We start from the raw sequence: 19,880 nt of genomic DNA, 5'->3' as shown, positions 1-19,880 counted from the left end.
TCCCCCCACCTCCCCCAGGAACAGTCAGAGGCGGTGGCTTGCTCCATGCACTTTATTCAGCAGCTGCCGCCTCGGGCTCCCGTCGGTCTCGGCCACACTAGGCGGAGCTCTCACTCGACGCCGCCCGGAGCAGCAGCTGCCGCTGCCGGTGCCGCTTCTTGCGCCGGCCGGGGGGCGCCAGGAGCCGCCGCTTGAGGACAGCTGCAGCAGAGAGAGTGGGGGGTCAGTCGAGGGGGGCTGGGCCCCGGGGGGGGGGGGAAGGCTGCAGCCACTCACCGGAGAGGGGCTCCTGGTCCGCCGGGGCCCAGTACAGGCTCTGGCTCTTGTGGAAGCGGCGATGCAGGCGGGTGTAGAGGACGGCGAGGGTCAGCAGCACCAGCAGGAAGGTCAGGGCGCTGGCTGCCCAGGCGGCTTCCTCGGTGCGGGGCGTGGGCACGTAGGCGCGCAGCGCGCGGGGCTGCTCCGCCCCGGGACACAGGCACCCCGGCTGGGGCTGGGGCGTGCCGTGGGGCTCTGGGGGGGGGAGCAGAGTCCTGGGAAGGGCCCAGGCCTGTGGCTGCGCAGCTGTGGGCAGCAGCCGGGGCTGCCCCTTCGGGCTGTGGGGGATCAGGGAGCGGCCAGAGGGCGGCGCGGTCTCCACGCCAGCCCTGTCCCCTTGGGGCGCTGGGGTCAGCCCAGCACCTGCCTGGCTGTCCCCAGGGGCCACGGTGGGGCCTGGGCTCTCTGGTGTCCGGCTGCCCGACCTCTTCCTGCCGCCGACCGTGGAGCTTGCCTGGAGGTGTCCCTGTGCGACCAGCGGGGCCTTGTCCAGCAGGCGGGGGGCTCTCCGGGCTGCCCTAGGCCTCCCCCTCACGGGGAGCGAGCGGGGGGCTGGGGGGTGCTTCAGCAGGGTCTGGGGAGAGAGGGGCAGGGGTCAGACACAGGTAAGACTAGTGCCCCCCGGCGGGGCAGTTGGTATGAAGAGGAGGGCGGTAAACTGCTCCCGCTGCCCAAGGAGAACCGGCCCAGGCTGGGCCTGAGTGGCTGGGAGGCAGAACCAGACGTGAGGGAAACCGCCTGGCGGGGGGACGCGCTGGCCCGAAGTGCCATGGGAGGCTGCAGGCCCCAGTGCTGGTGCGGGGCAGAGGAGCCGCGTACCTAAGGTGGGGGCCCCAGAAGTGCCTCGGGCCTGTGCCTGGAGCAGGGCCCAGGCCGCCATGTGCTCAGCGGCTGGGACGCTGCAAAGGGGCCGCCGGGCACCAGGGAGGTGTGTGGAGAAGGCCTTTGGGGCTCGGGTAAGGGGCCCAGGCTCAGTCCTGCCCTAGATGAACCCTGGGGCCACCTTGTCCGCTCCTGCCTGACAGCCCCTGGGTCGGCCGACCAGCCTGAGCTCCCCGGGGACCCCGGCTGGGCCTGTCCCCCTTCTCCGTTACCAGCAGCGGGGGTTTGAGGGCAGAGAGCTGAGCGGCTGGGCCTGGCCCCCCAGCAGAGGAGCCAACCGGCCTGGCTGCAGCTCTGGCTCTGCCGGGGGGGGGGGGGGGGGGGCGAGACAGTGGGAGCCTGGTTTGCACTCGGCACGGACACACCTGCCCCCACCGGTGCGGTGAGGACGAGCCAAGCGCCAGCTAGACCACGCAGGCCTCGCGCTGAAGGGAGCGAGCCCCACTCCACACTACCAGCCGGCCTTGCGCTGGCGTCTCCTGGAGGGGGCCCTGTGGCTATGAGCTGAGACCGAAGCGCAGGGAACCCTGGCCTCCCACCCAGGCCGCCTGCCACCAGTCCCACGGCTCAGCTGCACCTCCGGAGTCAGGCCACGATCCCAGCAACAAGCCCTGCCCACGAGCACGTTCCACTGCCTGCGAGCCACGTGCGAAGGGGCCAGCCTCAGGCAGGCGGTAGGGGCAGCTGGGGGCTACCCTCAAGCCCCTGGGCTGACAGCAGGGTTCCTGTGATCTGGTCACGCGAGGCAGGCCCCAGCCTGCCCCATACATCGTGCCCGTGCCTGGCCGCTTTACGCAGGTGGCTCTGGCCACCCAGAAATCCCTGCAGCTCAGCCCCCTCGCTGGTGCCCTGCTGACACACAGGGGCCTCTTGCTTTACCCAAAGGCAGAACGTTCAGGGAGGGAAACGCGGGGCGATCGGCCCCTCTGGCTACAGGCTGGGCGCGAGGGACGTGCAGGGTCGCTGGCACGGGGCGGCTTTCTGCCAAGGCTGCGCTCAAGGGGCCGGGGCTGTGGTGCTTCCAGAGGGGATGCCTGTAGCGAAACCCGACCCCACTGCTGGATTTTGCACCCCCCCCCGGGGATGCCCCTGGGCAGGTGCCGAATGGGGAGGGGGGAGACAATGGCGCGTTTCTACCTGCTGGCTTTCCCCATTGTGCCCGACTGGGTCTGGGGTGCTGGGGGGGGGGGGGGGGGTGCAGAACCTCAGGACAGCCGCCCCTGCGCCGGCTCCCGGCCAGCCCCGCCCCACGCCGTCCCCACTCACTTGCTCCTGCATGAGGCTGCTGGGGGGCGGGTCAGGATGCTGCTCCGGGGCGGTAGCTCTCCGTGCTGGGGGAGGAGGGGGCGGCAGGTCAGAGGGCTGCGAGCGGGCCAACAGGCTGGAGGGCGCGGCCCGGCTGCGGGCAGAGACGCGGGCCCGGTGGGGCAGCGCTGCCGAGCCTGTCCCCCCCCCAGCGAGCCGCCCGGTCTCCGGCCGCAGTCGCGTGTGGCCCGGTCCTGCAGCACGTGGCGCCAGCGCCTGGCCGGGCCCGCTGGGCTCCGTCCAGTGGGGCGCGGCTGCGGCATGACCCATGGGCCCCCCCCCCCCAGCCACAGGCCCAGCGCGACCCACCCGCCTCGGCAGGGGCCAGGCTGCTCCCTGCAGCGCACCTGCGCCCGGCCACGCTCCCAGGTGCCCAGCAGCCCCCCCCCCCCGGGCGGCTCATCGGTCCCGCCCTTGGCTCTGGGGGGGGGGGGGGCAACGCCACAGCCCGACGCCTGCAAGCCACGTGCTGCACGGAGCGCACCCTGGGGGGGGGGGCGCTCCCTGGCCCGCGGGTCCCGCCCGGGCCGCATCCGGCCCGCGGGCTCCGCAGGGACCAAGGGGGCTGCCAGGGCCCCCGGGGCGGGGCCGCCAAATGGGCACTTTCCCATTGGCTCCGAGGTGGGGGGGCGGGTCTCTAGCGTGCGGGGAGCCAATGGGAGCGGCCGGGAGGGCTCTGCTCGCGGGGGGGGGGGGGGGAAAGGGGAAGGCGCCGCTCGCCCCGCGGGCACTTGGCCCCGAGCCAGGCGCTGGGAGGGGGGAGCGGGGGGGAGGGGGAGGACCCCGCCCTGACAGTGCCCCCGGGCCGCGCGGAGCTCGCTGCCCCCCCGCAGTGGGGCGGGGGAAGTGCCTGGCCCTGCCCCCCCCCCCACTGAGCGCGGGGCAGAGGAAGGCGCTGCGAGCCCCCCCCCCGGACCGACCCCCCCCCGGCACCTGCCCCCCCGGCCCTGCCCCCCAGCACTGGCCTCCCGAGTCCCGCTGCGGGCGGCGGCTCCTCCCTGCGGCCCCGCCGGACTCCGGCCCACGGCTCCTTCCAGCAGCCCGGGGGAGGGGCAAAGGCTGCGGGGGAGGGGGCAGGGCCCTGGGCTAACCCGGCCCCGCGAGCAGCCTGCGGCGGAGAACTTCGCCCCTGGCGCCGGCTCTCGCCCCCCCCCCGGCTTCATGTCTGGGGCTGAGACGGGCGCCCCCGCCCGGGGCTCAGAGCCCGGCGGCCGCAGGAGGCTGCGGGGTGAGCAGCAGCTGGGATGCACCCGCAGGGGTGGGTAAGACACCAGGGTAAGGGGGGGCCGGGCGCCCCCCTCCCCCCAGCCTTCTCTGAGCCCGCAGAACAGGCATTGAACCGGGGGGGGGGGGGGAGAAAGAGGATGGTGGCAGGTGCCCCACCCCCACCCCCGAGGCCACTCCAAGGGGGCAGGGCCTGGTGACGACCCTAGGACCCGGTTTGCAATGGGGCAGGGAGCAATCGAGGGGGGCTGGCTGACACCAGCAGCTCAGGTAGGGGGCAGGGATGGGAATGGGTCTGGGGGTTGGAGCACTCCTGGTCCTGGCACAACAGGCACCTGGAGGCCCCAATCCTGGGGCTTCCACATAGCAACCCCCCCCCCCCCCACACACACACCTGGAGGGAGGGGCGGCTCAAGGCAGCAAGCCAGGCCCGGGTGAGCACACAGCTGGGGAAGGGTTAACGCTTGCACAACCCCCATCCAATCGGCACTCTCGGCCCTCAAACAGATCCATTATTTGCTAAGAAACAGGGCTGTGGGGCTGCCCGCAGCACCGAGGCTGGGGGCCCTGCCAGACACCTCATGCTGCCGCTCGGGAGCCTTGTGGCCGGGGCCTTGGCCTTAACCCTCCTGTGGCTCCTGGCCAAGGGGCGCCGGAGGCCGGGCAGGGGCAGCGTGCAGGACCTGGGGGCCGCAGAGGAAGAGGGGGACAATGTCATTGGGGAGGAAGGGCCCAGCCCAGGGTGCTGCAGACTCATCTGCAAACCCTCCGCCCTGGCCCGCTGCCTGCGGAGGAGCCTGCAGCGCTTCGCGGCCCTGCCGAGCGGACGCTGGCTGTGGACGAACTGGCCGCACCTCCAGACCATGATCCAGCTGCTCCTGCCCACCGCCCACCCGCCCGAGCTGGCCCGGGAGCTCCTGCAGCTGGCCGACGGGGGCCTGGTGGCCCTGGACTGGGTCATAGGGGCCCAGGGCGCTGGCAAGAAGAGCAGAGCAAGCCCGGCCTTTGGCCCTGCCCCGGTGCTGCTTGTGCTCCCCAACGCCGCTGGCAAGGTCACCAGGGGCATGCTGCACCTCTGCCTGCAGGCCCTGGAGCAGGGCTACCAGCCCATCATCTTCCACAGGCGGGGCCATGGCAGCAGCCCCCTCTCCAGCCTCAAGCTGCAGGCCTTCGGGGACCCCAGCGACCTGAAGGAGGCGGTGACGTACATCCGCAGGCGGCAGCCCGGCTCCTCGCTGTGTGCCGTGAGCGAGGGCTCAGGCTCCGGGCTGCTCCTCTCCTACCTGGGGGAGTGCGGCTCCTCCAGTGAGCTGGCTGCAGCAGCTTGCATCTCGCCCCTCTTCCGGTGCCAGGAGTGGTTGGAGGCCGGGGGCCCCTGGCTGTACGAGTGGAGTCTGCTCCTGCATCAGAAACAAGGCCTGAGCAGGTGGGTACAAGCCTGGGCCCCTCCCCTGCCCTCATGGCTATGGGGCAGGCTGAGGTGGAAGGGGGGGGAGAGAGAGAACAGGTGCAAAGTTTTCTGTGGCAGTCAGCTGAGCAGGGTAGATTTGGAAATCCCAGGGAGGGTCACCTCGTCCCGGCCCATTAGAAATGCCTGAGACCCTGCTTAAGAGCTGCTGTCGGAACTGCCTAGAATCCACCTCTCCAGCCAGATCTGAAGAGCTCGCCACGGCTATGAGAGCCGCAGCTATCGGGGGGGGGAGGAGGGGGTCCCGCATCTGGGCATGGGAGTTGCCCTACAGGCGTAAGACAGCTGGACACCTCTACTGCAGTGTCCATACCCCTGACAGTCACTTGGCAAACAGTGTGCATAGGCGGCCCTGGATGGGCTGGGTAGGGGCAGACACCCCAGCCAGGCCTCTCCAAACCCTCCCCTCCGGCAAGTCAAGGCAAGGAGCTTCAGGGCAGCAGCAGGACCAGGCTGCTGCCAGGGACACCTCGTTTGGGCTAATGCTGCCTGTTTGCAGCTCCTTACCCAGCGTGACCCCTGCTCCTGGCTAGGGAGATGCATCACAGCCTGGAGATGGGTGGGGCACCGGGCTGCCAGAGGCCCTGGGGAGTGAGGGAGGAAACGCTCTGCACCATGGCCCAAGGGGACATCTCCCGCTCCGGATAGTTACTGGCAACAGGAGTCTGTGCCGGGTGCCTGGGCCTGCGCTTCGAGCATGGGAGCTGGCAGCTGGGCACTGCAGCGCCGGGGGGCCCAGCCCGTAGGGGTAGCGCACTGGGTGCCGTACGCACCCTGGGGCCTCCCGCACTGACATGCGGTGGCAGCCTCCGCCTGCTGTCATGGCAACCGGAGCCGCACAGGAGGCCAGGTGCTAGGATTCTCCGTCGCTATGGTTTCCAACCCCAGCCATCCAAATGACAAGGCAGCGAGACACTGCGGCACCATGGCCCCATCTGCAGCAGGGAAGGGCCCACAGAGCCTCAGGCCGGCCCTGGCCGCAGGCAGGGACCACCAACGCAGATGCAGTCAACGGCACTAGCCGGCTGTACCTGTGGGGGGTGGGCTGCAGGCAGTGTGCCCTGCGCCCAGCTCCCCTGGCTGGCACCCAGGGAGCACGCCGAGTTCAGAGGTCTGATGCAGACTGGGGTGGGTCAGAAATGCAGCACGCGGACACGACAGTTCAGTGCCCATCCCCACGGTACCACGCACCCTCCCTGCCACGTTGTGGCTTCAGGCGGATCTCCCCCAGGAGCCTGGTCAGGCAGTGCCACTAGCTAGCTATGGCAGCCGTTAGCCATGGGGTCCCGAGTATGAGATGGGAGAACTTGGAAAGCATCCAGCAGGGGGCAGCGAGGTGCTGGCGACTGCCACATGCGCCACGCCCTGTTGGGTTTGTGCCTCCTAGGTATGCCACGGCGCTGGCTGAGGTGGTAGACACAGCCAGGCTGTTCAGGAGCCGCTCGCTGCGGGAATTCGAGGAAACCCTCTTCTGCCAGACCAAGCGGCACCCTGTCAGCTGGCAGGGTTATTGGGATCGCAACGACCCCCTGCGGGACGTGGACGAGGTGGCCGTCCCGGTCTTGTGCATCTGCAGCGCCGACGACCCGGTGAGGGGGCCTCCAGCCAGCACCCTGCCCATGGAGCTCTTCCACAGCAGCCCCTATTTCTTCCTCCTGCTGACACCGCACGGCGGGCACTGCGGCTTCCTGAAGGAAGGGCCCTGCTCCTGGAGCCACGAGGTGACGCTGGAGTACTTCAGGGTTGTCGCGGAGTTCTTCCATGCGGAAGAGAGGATGAAGGGGCTGCATCGGCGCAGGAGGGGCGCCCTGCAGAAGAGAGAGGCTGCGTCTGCTGCCTGTGACCTCCAGATCTTCAGCTGGCAGAGGTGCTACACCAGGTAGCACTGGGCAGGTGCTGCGCCTGGCATGTCCCTGTAGCAGACGCTTCAGGACAGCGTCCCTGGGAGCAGCTGTCCAAGAGCCAGGCAGCTCCCATTCGAGAAGCCCAGCAGCACCCAGGCTCATGCAACCTTCCCCTGTCCTCTTGTGCGCTCACACCAGTATCTCCAGCACACAAAGGCCCCTCCCCACAGACGCAGACAGTCGAAAGCCTGCAGGACAGGTGTGTTCCTAGGACCCAGCTGTGCACTAATGCAGGGCCGGCCATGGCGAAGCGAGCCTAGGAAACACCACCAGCACACATGCCGTTTCGGAGACTCCTCACCGGCCAGCCCGCGCAGGCCCCTGCCGCCACCGTAATCTCCATCATGCAGAAGGACTGGTGCTGAGTGGTGCCACGAAGCCCATGCCCTGACCCTTAGCCCCACCCTTTCAAAAACCAAAGCTGACACGCCATCTACTAAAATTACTTTATTACAGTTGATTTTTTAACATTTCCTTTGCTATGGTACAAAGGATACTTACAAACAAAATATTACATACGACCTTATTTTCTCTTCTCTTGTTTTCTGACAACTTGGTAACAGCTTTAAATGCACAATCTATACAATTAATACAGTTATATATGAGCGCTAATGTATGTTGAACCAGAATACCAGAATACTGACAATGTACTGTACAAGCCTTACCAGTTAGTGCGCGTGGCATTTTCTACCAAAAGGAAAATGCAAACCTGTAGACTCACCCATCCCAGCTGGTGCTCACACAGGAGCAGGGAGGAGTCCAATATCTATGGCTTAGCCCATGGCGATCCAGGCCTGTGAGACTCAGGCTTCTGTTCAGGTTAATGGCAGTCCCAGCCCTGATAAAGCGATGTCCAGCTCCTGGCCTTGCTCTGCTAAAGCCACATTTACACCCCTTGGTCGTGTACTCAAAGTTGTTGGGGTGCTGGGGGGAGAGCAGGAGAAGGGGGAGGGAAGCAAACATTCAATAATGTCTGTGAGCATCCCTCTTTCCCCACCCAAGAGCAGGCAGGCAGTCGGGGGGCCCGGCCCCATGGGCAGTGTGCAGAGCTGAGAGCTGGGGCAGCCGAGGGGGACTGGTTATTTTAACTCTTGCTACCCTTGTGGGAGCCTGGCTACAGGCCGCCGCCCTTCCGTCAGAGCTACTACAGCAGCGGTGCCCATGTCAGGGCCATGTGGGACTTCACATTGCTCTGCAGCTGCTGAGTTCAAGCCAAGTGTGGCCTTTGTCTGCAACCAGCGCCAGGTTTGTGCTCCTACAGGTCTGCACTTGCCTCCTCCCCAGGCATTCCCTAGAACTGATAAGGTGACATTTTCATTTTCTTTTAAAGCAACTGACAGTGAAGCACTTTAGATGACTGGCAAAAGACCAGGCATTTGCCCAGAAGCTGCACATGGAAAACACCCCCCCTCCTCCCAGTTACCCCCCAAAACAGTGGAGGAAGAAAATCCAAGAAAGTGGAAATGCCAGGTTCAAGTTAAAAGTTTTTAGTTTACACAGATACTTGTGCAAACTGCCAAACAAGCAGAAGCATGCTGGGAAGCATGAGAACAAAAGGGAAAGTGATATACAAAATTAAACATATAAATAAGCTGTCTGGCTGAGTGGTAGAAGAATAAATCATTCTGGGTTACAAAAAGATTATACATTCAAGATGCTCCGAACCCAGTGGGATAACTTATGTTAAATTTGTTAATAGTTATGTTAGAATTCTCAAGTTCGTCTTTAAAGTCTTCACAATACAAGCAAGCTATTTTAAAAAATATACACTATACACACCTCACACAACCTTCTCCTACCCTTCTTAATGCATGTTATGCTGTGCTCCTGTATACGAAACCAAGGGAGTTCTGACACCTAAAATCCTCACGGTAATCTGGCTTTTTCATAAGTGTTTTCAATGTGTTAATGATTTCCATGGAACAACATAAATAGGAATTTGAGAAATCCAAATGTTAATAAAAACTTCTTCAGCATTTACAATTTTCAAGTCGGGATAGCCTTTCGGGTATGTCAGATGCCCTCTACTTTATTTGTAATGTTAATTATTTACATCAGACCCACCCCTCCTTTGAGTTGGTTTGGTCAGATAAAGTGTCCCTGTTCCAAGCAAGCCTGGCTGAGAGTGGAGAGGGGTTAGGAGAAAAGGGAAGAAAAGAAGCAGGTGGTTTTGTTTGCCAGAAACCGCATTCACCACACACACACACACCCTCTCCATCTCCGGGAAACCCCCTCCCGAGACTGTCAGCATCTTGAATGAGAATTCACATCACAAGCACCTCCAAGGATCCTTCCAACCACTGGTCTCTCTAGTCAGCCTGACGTTCACTTCGCTTGTAGCCCTCTAGCTGCCAGAGCTATCCCAGGGCTGGAGAGTAGCCTGTGCCACAAGATACCCAGGGAAGGTGGGACAAGTGCGGGGTGACAGATGGCTTAATTCAGATGCAGTCCAAGAGAAACCCCTCTCTTTTAGTAATGGACATTGAAAGCCAAGATGACAATGCAAGCCAGCTGTGGCCTGCATCTCAAACACCTGAGAACCGTCCCCCCGCCTTGCCTTTCCCACTCCGTGGCCACATGCACTTTGGGGAGCACGCCCCACGCCCTGGCAATGCATCTAGTCCCGGGAACCGTACGCACATGACCGTTTCTAATCGGGATTTGCCTCCAATGCTTGTAACACTGATGCCAAGCCATGCAAAAGCACCGATTTCATACTTCAGTTCATTCACATCGGTGTGCTCCTGTCCTGAGTGCAGTTGCCATAGAAATGGGCTAGACTGGTGCTAAAAGCAGGCAACCAGCTTCATGGCGTTCGTTTCTTCTCCCATGCTTAGCATGCTCTTTCCATTACCCTGGCACCAAATCCCTTCTGGGGAGGACCTACTCTCTGTACAATTCTGTAGATCAAATAAAAGGGTGCGGCTCAAACGGACAGGGAGGATTTGGCCTCAGTTGAGGTGAGGTTCTGCCCCACGCCCACACGTCTGTCCTGTGCACTCAGACGGGCGGGAAGGGCAGAGGTTTTGCGCGCGCACCTCTAAACCGCAGAGCGCCCAGCTGACAAGGGACAGAGAAAAGACTGGGGTCCATGCTGTTTGGTTAGCGCCAGAAGCCTTTGCACCAGGACAGCAAGTTGAGCCGTTCTTCTCCCCGACCCCCCAAGCCCCATGCTAGTATAGAAGCAGGAATCCTTACAGTCTCACAGACAACTGAAGGGGTTAGATGCAGACTTGGCTACGACGGGCCGTGACAGCAGCCCCTCTCTCGTTGGCACATACTGCATCTATAAACTTTAGTACAAAAACTTTACAAACACAGGAACTAGGTCAATTGGTTCCCTACATATTTACAGATAATTACAATATTTTCACTCACAATCATTAAACCTGTTGTCAGTGAAAACGCGAATGGTGCATGTTCTGAGGTACCCGTCCTGGGAAGGGTGATCGGGGGACACCAGAGACCCCCGATTTTGTGCACATCGGGAGGTGGTTACGTCCCCTTGTGCTGGCAGCCAACCTAGGGACTTCCTGGCTCTATGCAGAGGGGCGAACCTGGGATGTACAGAACATGGCTAGATAGCAGATAGGTGGGTAAACAGACCACCAAAAGTGCAAGCATTCCGAGGCGCGCAGCTTGGCTCAGGGGCCTGTTTGCTGGTGTGTTATTCAGCCAAGGACCGGGGATGGGGGTATCCCAGGCACCTATCCCTGACAGGCCTGACTGGCTGGGCTCCATTACACAACAGGAACCAGGGTTGCCGGTGCCCAGCTCTTTTCTGGGGATAATGTTTTAATAAAATCACAAAATCTGCTGTCTGCTTCCCAAATCAGACAGTCCCCTGGCACCTCTACGCACAGCCTGGCTCCCGGGGAAACGAACCTGACAGCGCAAACTCAGACACAGCGAGGGAGGCACCAGTCCCAAGTCCCTGCGGAAGCACCAACCTTTTTATTAGGACACAAAACCCACTTCCAAGCTCCCGGTCTGACTGGTCCAGAGGAGCATGGAGTGAATCCATCCCATGCGCTTTAAACCAGCCACACGGACAGGTCTAAAACACACTCCTAGAGGGAAGCCAGAAGCTCGCTAGAGACACTGAAAGAGGAAGGCTACAAACCTGCTCCTAAAGAAGCCACCCTGCCGAGCAAGCGGAAGTCACTAGAATGGAGTTTGGGGGCTTCCTTTCAATATGTACACACCACTGCCATGAGCGCGTGCACCCCCCACGACACCCCTACACGGGGCACGCTGCTATGCTAGTGAGGTCTGCAACTGCAGGAACGTTCCCCCCCACCCAAGGAACTGCCCGTCCTTCAGCTTGTGCAACTGTGCCCTGAAACATGTGGGAACCAAGCCCCTCTACCAGGGCAGGTGGGGCGAGGAGAGGTTTCCAGGCCTAGAAGACCACATTCTTAGCCCTGGCTCTGTCCAGCGGTTACCCCATTCCTAGAGGACGCGGTGCATTACGTGGGCTCACAGAACTGGTGTCAAGGAAGAAAACCTTGCTGCTCCCACCAGGGATGGGGAACTCTTTCATTCCAGAGACTGGGCAGGGACACGGGTAAGGAAATAACTTCACAGTGTGAGCTCATGTTGGCCTTAGTGGAAAGCACAGGGAACAACAAAGGTCCTGAGAGCCGTGCTTAGATGGCAGCCAGACCCCCCCAATGTAGACAAGTTTCCACTTTTGAGATGAGCCACCCCTGGTATGTTGGGCATTTCACTCCGACGTACCACGGACTCCAAGCATCCCGCATATAGCCTCCGTGGCGCCCACCCCCCTTTCACAGTGCTACGCACCCTGCTTTCTGTGCTGCCTTCCGACTCTCCTGTACCCCTTGCGAGCTCTCCCTCCGCCGGGCGGCCGCAGCAGCAATGGGCCTACCCACCCTCCTGCAAAGCACGGGGCTTGCCGTCTCCCATTCAACCCTCACGCACCTCTGCTCACATCCGCAGCCCTGCTGCCCAAACTGTCCCGGCAGCTTGCCAGAGGAGGGAGCGCTAAGTGTACGGCCAGAAATGCACAGCACGAGTTGCAAGTGCGCGTTCACACAGCACGTATATATACACGGAGCTACCAGTCGACAGCTCTCCAGGGAGATGTGCGTATTAACAGAGCAATGGCCGATGCTGGTAGAATACAATTTATTTCCACCTATGAAAGCTGCATGGACAGGATCGAGGTTTGGAGTCCAACAGGCCCCTTTCCCCCTCCTCAGGGACAGTAAGCAGTATTATTTCAGGTCCATCACCGTGTACTCTGTGCAGGTTCTACCGGCAGCGTGCAATACAAATTCCCTGAAAGCACAGCCACTTGCTTGTGTCTGTCCCCAAGGCAGGACTTACAGGTAAGAAACGTCCGCAGGGACTTCTCCAGTCAATGCTTTCCTACTGTACGGTACCAGGCTTGTTTTCCAACCCCGTGATGCGGCCAGCGTTTGAGTGAATGCAGGTGAAAGCTCCAGTCTTGTGCACAAGGAATTCAGTGGGGATGGGAGACGTGGCCTGTGTTCCAGAAATCGCAACCAAGTACAGGTGGGGCCTGCTGCTGAGTGTGATTGGCAAAACCCAAAGAAGCGTCACACGATTCGAGAGGTGAAAACTGCCAACGCCCCTGCTCCGGCCCTTCTGGCCTAAACTGTAAGGTCTGAGAAAGGGGGGAACCCAAGCACCCAGAATAACTAGCCCTCGTGCTGAGCCCCTGGGAGTAGTGCTCACAACGTGCAGGCCGCGGTGTGCGGAACGCCCTGGCTGGGGCCGAGTGAGCGCAGCACAGCGTGCTGGCGTGCGCGGGCACAGAAGAGCGTGGTGGCACGAGGGGTACAGAACAGTGTGCAGTAGTTGGTTTTAGTTTGAAAAATGGAGTTTGCAAACTGATTCAGAAAGCATTTGCGTCTCTGGAATATTTTGATTTTCTATTTATACATATATCTCACAAAGATACTGATGTGAGATATATGATATCTGTAACATATACATTATACAGACACTAATTTACCTCCTCACATACCTCCACCACACAATAGGAAGCAATTCCCACAGATTACAGCTCAGTAAATGGGAGACATCTCTTGAGATCAAACTCATTTGGAAGGCAGCTTCTGGTCCCCTCATGTACACACAGAGACACACACATTTAGATCAGTTGATCTGAATCAGTTTTTGCAAACTATTTTAATTTAAATATTAACTCACTGGAATGAGCCTGCACATGATATACATGTAAAATGGGCACCACACAATTGTTTTGGATACAAAAAAGCCAATAGGGGACCGACATCATTTGAGTCCCACATTCAGTGACGCTTTACATTACAAACAGATGGCTTGAGGGAACGCTCCTGAAATCACTCAATTTAAACCAGAGACTTTGGCCAAATTCAAACCATCTCCGAAGCAAAAGAACAAACCTCCTGAATTGTGAAGTACAGTGCCAATTGGTGCTGCTGTTGAGATTATGGGGAGTCAAGAGCTCCTAAACTTTGTATATTAGCACCATGCTCCACACCAAGGTGGTAAGAACCAATGTAGGTTTTTGGCTTTTTTTTTTTCTTCTTAAAATAGGAAAATGAAGGTGATTTTCCTTAATTTCATTTGATCAACATTTGAATGCAAGAGAACAGCTAGAAGAGAAAACACCCACCCCACACAGAGATGTATATCAAGGGGAACAGGGGGGTCAGTCAGTGAATTCATCTTTGTCCCAAACGTTCTGTTCTACAGGGTAACCAACAGGAATATCCTCTGCCTCTTCCCAGACTCCAGCACACACTGTTAATACTACAAGGCTCTGTCAAAGGTTTATGTTTTGGTATAGTGTCCGTCTTTGTTCGGAGTGATATGCTATATCAAGACACTGGAAATCCTGACGTTTGGATTCATCACACACTGGCTGAGAGTCAAGGATCTGGAGTGAATTTTAATTTAGTTAAGAATGTCACATTGCTGAGAAAACTGAGCAGCAGCGAGACACTGGAGTATTCTATATAAATGTGTCACATGGACAAAGGCATTTGGAAAACCTTGCTTCTGAGCCCTATAAACACGGTAAAGGCAAACCCTAGAGTTAGCAGCTAGTGTTTTCTTCAAGATGATTAGTGTGCAAGGAAAGTCATTTACAAAGAAAGAACTCTGGCTGGCCAGTCCCCAGAAAGAAAATCTTTACCTTAAGCCAAGCTTAAGCTATCTGCTCTCATCTTCACCTCACGGTGCTGGCTGGGCCCAAACACCCCCTCATTCATCCTAGTCTTTCACGACACCTCCCACTTCCAGCAGTCAAGGTTGCTACGTAGCCACAAAAGTCATTCCATTTATTCGCAGACTCCCGGCTTTACTTCCAGCCTCTTGCTCCCTTTCAGTAGTACAGCGGCTCTGCAAAGAGAGCTGCCCGAAAATAGCGCCTCCTACGCGTGGGGTGACGTGCTGCCAACTGATCCCAGAGTCTCCCTGGACTGTAAAGCTGAAAAGTACTGCGGCACCCAAAACGACAGAAAGGAGCCTCACATGCGGCAAGATCTACAGCAGTGATGTGGGTTAGTCAGCAGCTCGTAGAGTCATTGGCTCAGCTCCTCCTGGTATACTATGGCAACTAAACATTTAAACAGTCGGCTACAGCGGACAGGTAAACAGAAAACTGCAACAAGCCCAAAGGTAATAAATGGGTGTGCAGTGTAGGAATGAAACCCCCGACCAATGGCATTGTGTGACTATGGCATCTTTCAGAAGACCTCTGGCATTCCAGGCTGACTGGCTGTAAGTCTAAGGGTCCTGAAGAACAGAGCAAAAGAAGGATGCAGGGGCCCAAGAATTATTCAGCTGCTTAGCTAAGGTGAGATGTCACAGTATTAGCTACACAAGTGCATTAGTGATACTCTTCTTCCCAACGGCCTGCAAAGCATGAGCCCCTGCCACTGGCCCGGCCAGGGGAGGGCTAAGATGCTAGGCTGGATTTTAAACATTTTCACCCCCCCCACACACGTCTACTGAAGCGGCGCTATGCCCTCGGGGAATGCTCGCCTCTTAGTGCAACGGAGAGCGGGCACTTGGGGGGCAAGGGACCGTGTTGATCCCTGCCACCCGAGCAGGCAAAGCCTTTCCCCTCGCCCACAGTTCCTTTAAGCCCTTCTCCTGAGGATCCACGCGGAAAGGGGGCCAATTTCATGGTGATCAATCAAAGGGGCAGGAAATACAGCTGCTCCTCTGCTAGAGAGGGACTTATTTTCAGCTCACCTCATCTGCTCAGGTGGCTGGCAGGCAGGCTGTTTGGACACGAACGAAGGTTTAAGCGCGTCCCATCGTTCTGCAGGGACGGGTGATGACAGCGCTCGGAGGCCCTTGTGCAGCCCGAACGCCTTAACCGGCAGCCAACTTCTCTGCCTAGTTGCATATGTCTTAGGCCCCCTCCCTTCGATCCCCCCCAAAACAAACATTAAAGCCCCCAAACCCTGCAGCCAAATACTATGACATCCCAGTTAGTAAACACAAAACAGAGTGCTTTACAGAATGAACGAGACTCCATGGCCACCCAGCGTCCCACGGAGAGGAGGCTGCACCTGTAGGCAGTTTCTGTCGGCAGACCGCTTCAGTGGAATTGCCACCCTCAGGCCTGGGTTAAGTTATGTGTAAGACATGTGTGACCCATTGGATATTTGTGAAGTAACACTTGTGCTCCTGCTCATGCCCTGCTCCGGCCGTCCCCCAGAAGCTGTCCGCCTCAGAGCCTGGGGGCTGTTGCGGACCCCTATACCACTACCTCGAGGTACCCCTTGCATGGGCCCTGAGGGGTGACCCCATGGCTGGGGTCCACCTTGCATTGGATGGCCCCAAGCTTGTGGTGGGCCACCCATGGGATGACCCCAGTGAGGTCCTGCACCCCCTGGAGGATTGTGGGACCAGCCAGAAGCTCCCGGGTAGCTGTGGCTGAACGCCTCGGGGGAGAGATTAGACAGAACCATGTTACTGAAACCTAGCCTCATGCTTTCCGAATCAAAGGCTTCGATCTCGCGGGCTTGGCGCTCCAGCAGGCTTCGTATCCGTTCGGTGCGCTCATTCTGCAAGGCCAGCATCTCCTCCTCAATCTGAGGGAAGGAAAGAGAAGGGAGTCTGTAGCAGCGGCACTCCGCTAGAGAGACACGGCAATGCTGAGTTCCCGGGGCCGGACCCTCCGTTGGCGAGCAAAGAGGCACTCAGCAGCAGAGGGCAGGTGCACCCTCGCCGCTCTGAATGCAAACTAGCAATCTCTGGCATGTGCACAGAAACGGAGGAGGGGCTGCACTGGGGGGATGTAAGCAACTAATTGACTAGTCACTTCCCCCTTACTGCCTCCATCACAAAGAGGCAGCGGCGGTGGGGGAAGAGGAGTGGATGCTGGGGGCAGCTGGCTTAAAAGCCGGTTCCCTCAACTCCATGGGAGGGGGAGAGGCGCAGCAGCAGCGTTCCACCTTTGAAATGTAGAAGAGTCCATTTCAAAGCCGACGCGCCCGCGTGGAGCCCAGGGTCAGCAGGAATCCCCGCTGGCCCCAAGCTCCACCCAGCATTTCAACCTTTGGAACGCACAAGGGTCCCTGCTGGGGCTCTCGTACATTTCAAAGGCAAGACGCCGCGCTAGTCCTTATCGACTAACCGAACAGTCGATGGAAATCCCACCGACTATTCGATTAGTTCATCAAAATTTAACATCCCGACGACACAGCAGGACTGAAGCCCTGGCAGGGTTCCGCCATCCTCTTTCCAGGTGTTTCACAGCTTGCATCGGGGCTTTCGGGATTCAAATACAAAGCTGAAACTGTGTCTCCAGCGGCTCAGATTTCAAACCGCAGATGCAGAAGCAAAATCTGCTGCCCAGCCCCTGACTTAGTAACTAGGTGCTTTGAGGAGAAGGCCCTGTCAATGCAGCATCAGCTGGTCTGTGCTGTTGGCAGCTGAACCTAGTGGCCACAACTCGAACATAAGAGCAGCCAGAATGGGTCAGACCAACAGTCCATCAGACCCAGTGTCCTGTCTGCCAACAGTGGCCAATACCAGATGCCCCAGAGGGAGGGAACACAACAGGGAATTCTCACAGGATCCCCCCCTGTCACCCACCTCCAGAGAAACAGAGGTTAGGGACACCATTCCTACCCATCCTGGCTAATAGCTATTGATGGACCTAACCTCCATGAATTGATCAGCTCTTTTAACCCTGTTGAAGTCCTAGCCTTCACCACATCCTCTGGCAAGGAGTTCCACAGGTTGACTGTGTGCGGAGAGAAGAAAAACTTCCTTTTGTTTGTTTTAAACTCCCAGAACGGCAATTAACTAACGGACCTGCCCCATTTCCCTTTCAGAGCCACTGTTCCAGTTGGCTTTGGCTTATGATCTGGGCAGTGCTTGGTCCTGCCGTGAGGACAGGAAATGACCTTTGGGGTCCCTTCCAGTGGTAGGATTCTAGGAGTCTGTGCTCCCCACACTGACCTTACTGCTTTCCTAGATTGGTTCCTACTGCCTCACTGCCCTGCTGCCTTCTCTGCCATGCGACCAGCAGGGCTTCTTCCTCCTTCCAAACCCAAACAGTAACATCAGTGGAGAGCTCTCTGCGTTCGGGGCAGGCTATCAGCGGGATGACTTGCGAACCACCAGCTGAGCTAGTATTTCCATCCCTTGATACGACACTGCCTCACTTCAGTACAACCATCCCAAATCACCTTTTAATGGCCCTTGCCAAGGTCTCAGCATCAGCTGGTGAGGGACAGGGAATATGTTGCATAAGCCTCCTCCTGGCCCCCTGAGCAGGGCTGAATTTTGGCCTGTGATTTACTATCTGGCTCTTGCTGAAGCTTCCGGGGTTAGACCCTCAAGCCAAGGAATTACTCCATGACGTCTCCGTGCACCGAAGAGCTAGCACTGGGCTTGGTCCCCAAGAGTGAAGGAAAGAAAACCATCAGAAACAGACTTTGCTTTAACTGTGTTTGCAGGCTGACAGCTCCGCTTCTGCCAATAGCAACCCTGCGATATGGGACACTCTCTATTCACCGAGAGGAGATGGCAGGGCTTCAGAGTATTGGATGCTAACACTCATTTGCTTATGGGGGCTCTCAGGCCCTTTTGCTGGGGAACATGTGAAGTAGTTTAACCCAGAATTCAGGAAACAACCTACACCAGCGTGAGTCATCACCGTCACCCTCTGGGGTCTGGACGCTGCCTGCGCCCATGGTGCTGATTTCTTGCTGCTTTGAGAAGCCGTGAGAGCCCTGCTGAGGCACGAGATCTAACCTGTGCACAAAGCTTAGGCTAGAGAGGCAGCCAGCTGGCTCTGCTGCGTGGCTTTTAGGCAAATGCCAGGGAAGAACAACCTTGTTTTGTCAAACACTGATATTCAGGTTCCTTTAAAAAAACCTGAATTACACAAAAACATTTGCATTGTGCTCAGCAAGGCTTCCCAGGCCCTGCACAAAAGCAGATCCCCAGGTGAACCATTTGCACTGAATTCATTTTTGGCTGTGTTCCTTTACATCACTGGTCTCGGTGCGCTCTGTCACTTTGGGCCAGAACGTCTCGGCTATGCCCAGTGCTGCACCAGGAAGCCACGGGACCGGCAACAGACTCTGCTCCCAAGCGCTGCGTCAGGCTGGGTCACTAGGCAGCAGTAATTGCCATACAAACCGTCACACCAAGGCAGTTTGCAAGGTAGCCGCTGGGCTGCAAACGGCGAGGTTTACAAATTGACTTTTTTAAATGGGACTCTCACAAACGTAACCCTGTGGCAAGAGTCCGATGTGGGAACTTGGGTTTCGCAGACTCGGTCACTGGTGAAGCTTCAGTGACCTGGGAAGGGGCCGTGAGGATCAGCAGATGCAGCTATCACCGACTAGTTGTCCCAGTGCCCTGTAAATGCAGCAGCATCACCCCACAGGCGAGTCGGCAGGGGAGGATGAAAGACAAGTGCGTATTTCCCTTTGCAGTGACGTGCTTAGTACACTGCTCTGGCACCGCACGGATCTGTGCAGCACAGGGAGGCCTGCTTGCTGGGGTAAACAATTCTGTGCCACACTCTGGAGTTCAGGGTGCGTCCACACTCGAAAGAAGCTACGCAAATTGAGCTACGTCCATCGCACAGCTTATTTTGAAGAAGGGAGCGTCTACACAGCAGGTATTTCGAATGGAGCCCTCTTCCTCCAACTCTCCTTACTCCTCGTACAATGGGGGTTACAGGAGTCGGAGTGAGCAGTCCTCCAGCTCGGGAGTATTTCGAAATAACTGCCTGCTATGTAGCCACGGACTAAGTGATTTCCAAACAGCGTGCTGTGCAGACGTACCCTCGGTGTCTGGCTGCTAATGGGCCGCAGGTCAGACCTCTGGACTTGTTAACTAGGATTTGATCATCATGTTTCTTCTCAATGGCTGTCCAGCTTTACTCAACGTCCTTCTATGGGGCAACTCTGCTGGATCTTCAGAGACTAATAATGGCGTGAAACATTCCCGGTCTGGGTGGCATTGCATCACACATCTGTGCTGTCCCTCTACCCTCCTGTGCCACATCATTCCTCAGATTCTTGAGACCTGTGCAGACGCTGCTGCACTGTGTTACTTCTGCCCTCTCCTGAGCTTGGGGAGAGCCCCCTGCTCAGGGACCATGGAGAGAGTGCAGCATTTTCCCTTCGCCGCTCCCGCAGCAGCCTCCTCGCCCTCTGCTAGAAGTGGACGCAGCCCTGCAGCCCAGGCAGTGGGCGGTGCTGGTCACGGCACACCACACAGAGCACTTCCCTTTCAGCACCCATGATCCAGGCACTCTCCCC

At 58.4% G+C, this 19,880-nt stretch overlaps 3 protein-coding genes across 4 annotated transcripts in view; 1 reads left to right on the top strand and 2 right to left on the bottom strand.

The window, feature by feature from the left end:
- Window positions 1-37: 37 nt before the first annotated feature.
- TP53I13 (tumor protein p53 inducible protein 13) lies at window positions 38-5,719 on the bottom strand. The gene is made up of 5 exons (XM_075904587.1): window positions 5,705-5,719; window positions 5,013-5,129; window positions 2,338-2,531; window positions 277-892; window positions 38-201 (listed from the first exon to the last, which is right to left on the bottom strand). Exons 3-5 carry the CDS (start codon window positions 2,476-2,478, stop codon window positions 98-100), a joined length of 861 nt encoding a protein of 286 aa, XP_075760702.1. The 5' UTR covers window positions 2,479-2,531; window positions 5,013-5,129; window positions 5,705-5,719; the 3' UTR covers window positions 38-97.
- ABHD15 (abhydrolase domain containing 15) lies at window positions 3,827-9,084 on the top strand. The gene is made up of 2 exons (XM_075904585.1): window positions 3,827-5,155; window positions 6,585-9,084. Exons 1-2 carry the CDS (start codon window positions 4,311-4,313, stop codon window positions 7,078-7,080), a joined length of 1,341 nt encoding a protein of 446 aa, XP_075760700.1. The 5' UTR covers window positions 3,827-4,310; the 3' UTR covers window positions 7,081-9,084.
- TAOK1 (TAO kinase 1) overlaps window positions 7,536-19,880 on the bottom strand; it is a 123,260-nt gene continuing 110,915 nt past the window's right edge. For both annotated transcript variants that reach the window (XM_075904565.1, XM_025179815.2), the window contains exon 20: window positions 7,536-16,184. In XM_075904565.1, coding sequence (XP_075760680.1) covers window positions 15,723-16,184 — 462 coding nt within the window. In that variant the 3' untranslated portion in view covers window positions 7,536-15,722. The remainder of the gene's footprint in view (window positions 16,185-19,880) is intronic.

Source organism: Pelodiscus sinensis, chromosome 21, assembly GCF_049634645.1.
Source record: "Pelodiscus sinensis isolate JC-2024 chromosome 21, ASM4963464v1, whole genome shotgun sequence".
Taxonomy (NCBI): domain Eukaryota; kingdom Metazoa; phylum Chordata; order Testudines; family Trionychidae; genus Pelodiscus; species Pelodiscus sinensis.
This window is presented reverse-complemented; position numbering and strand designations above follow the sequence as displayed.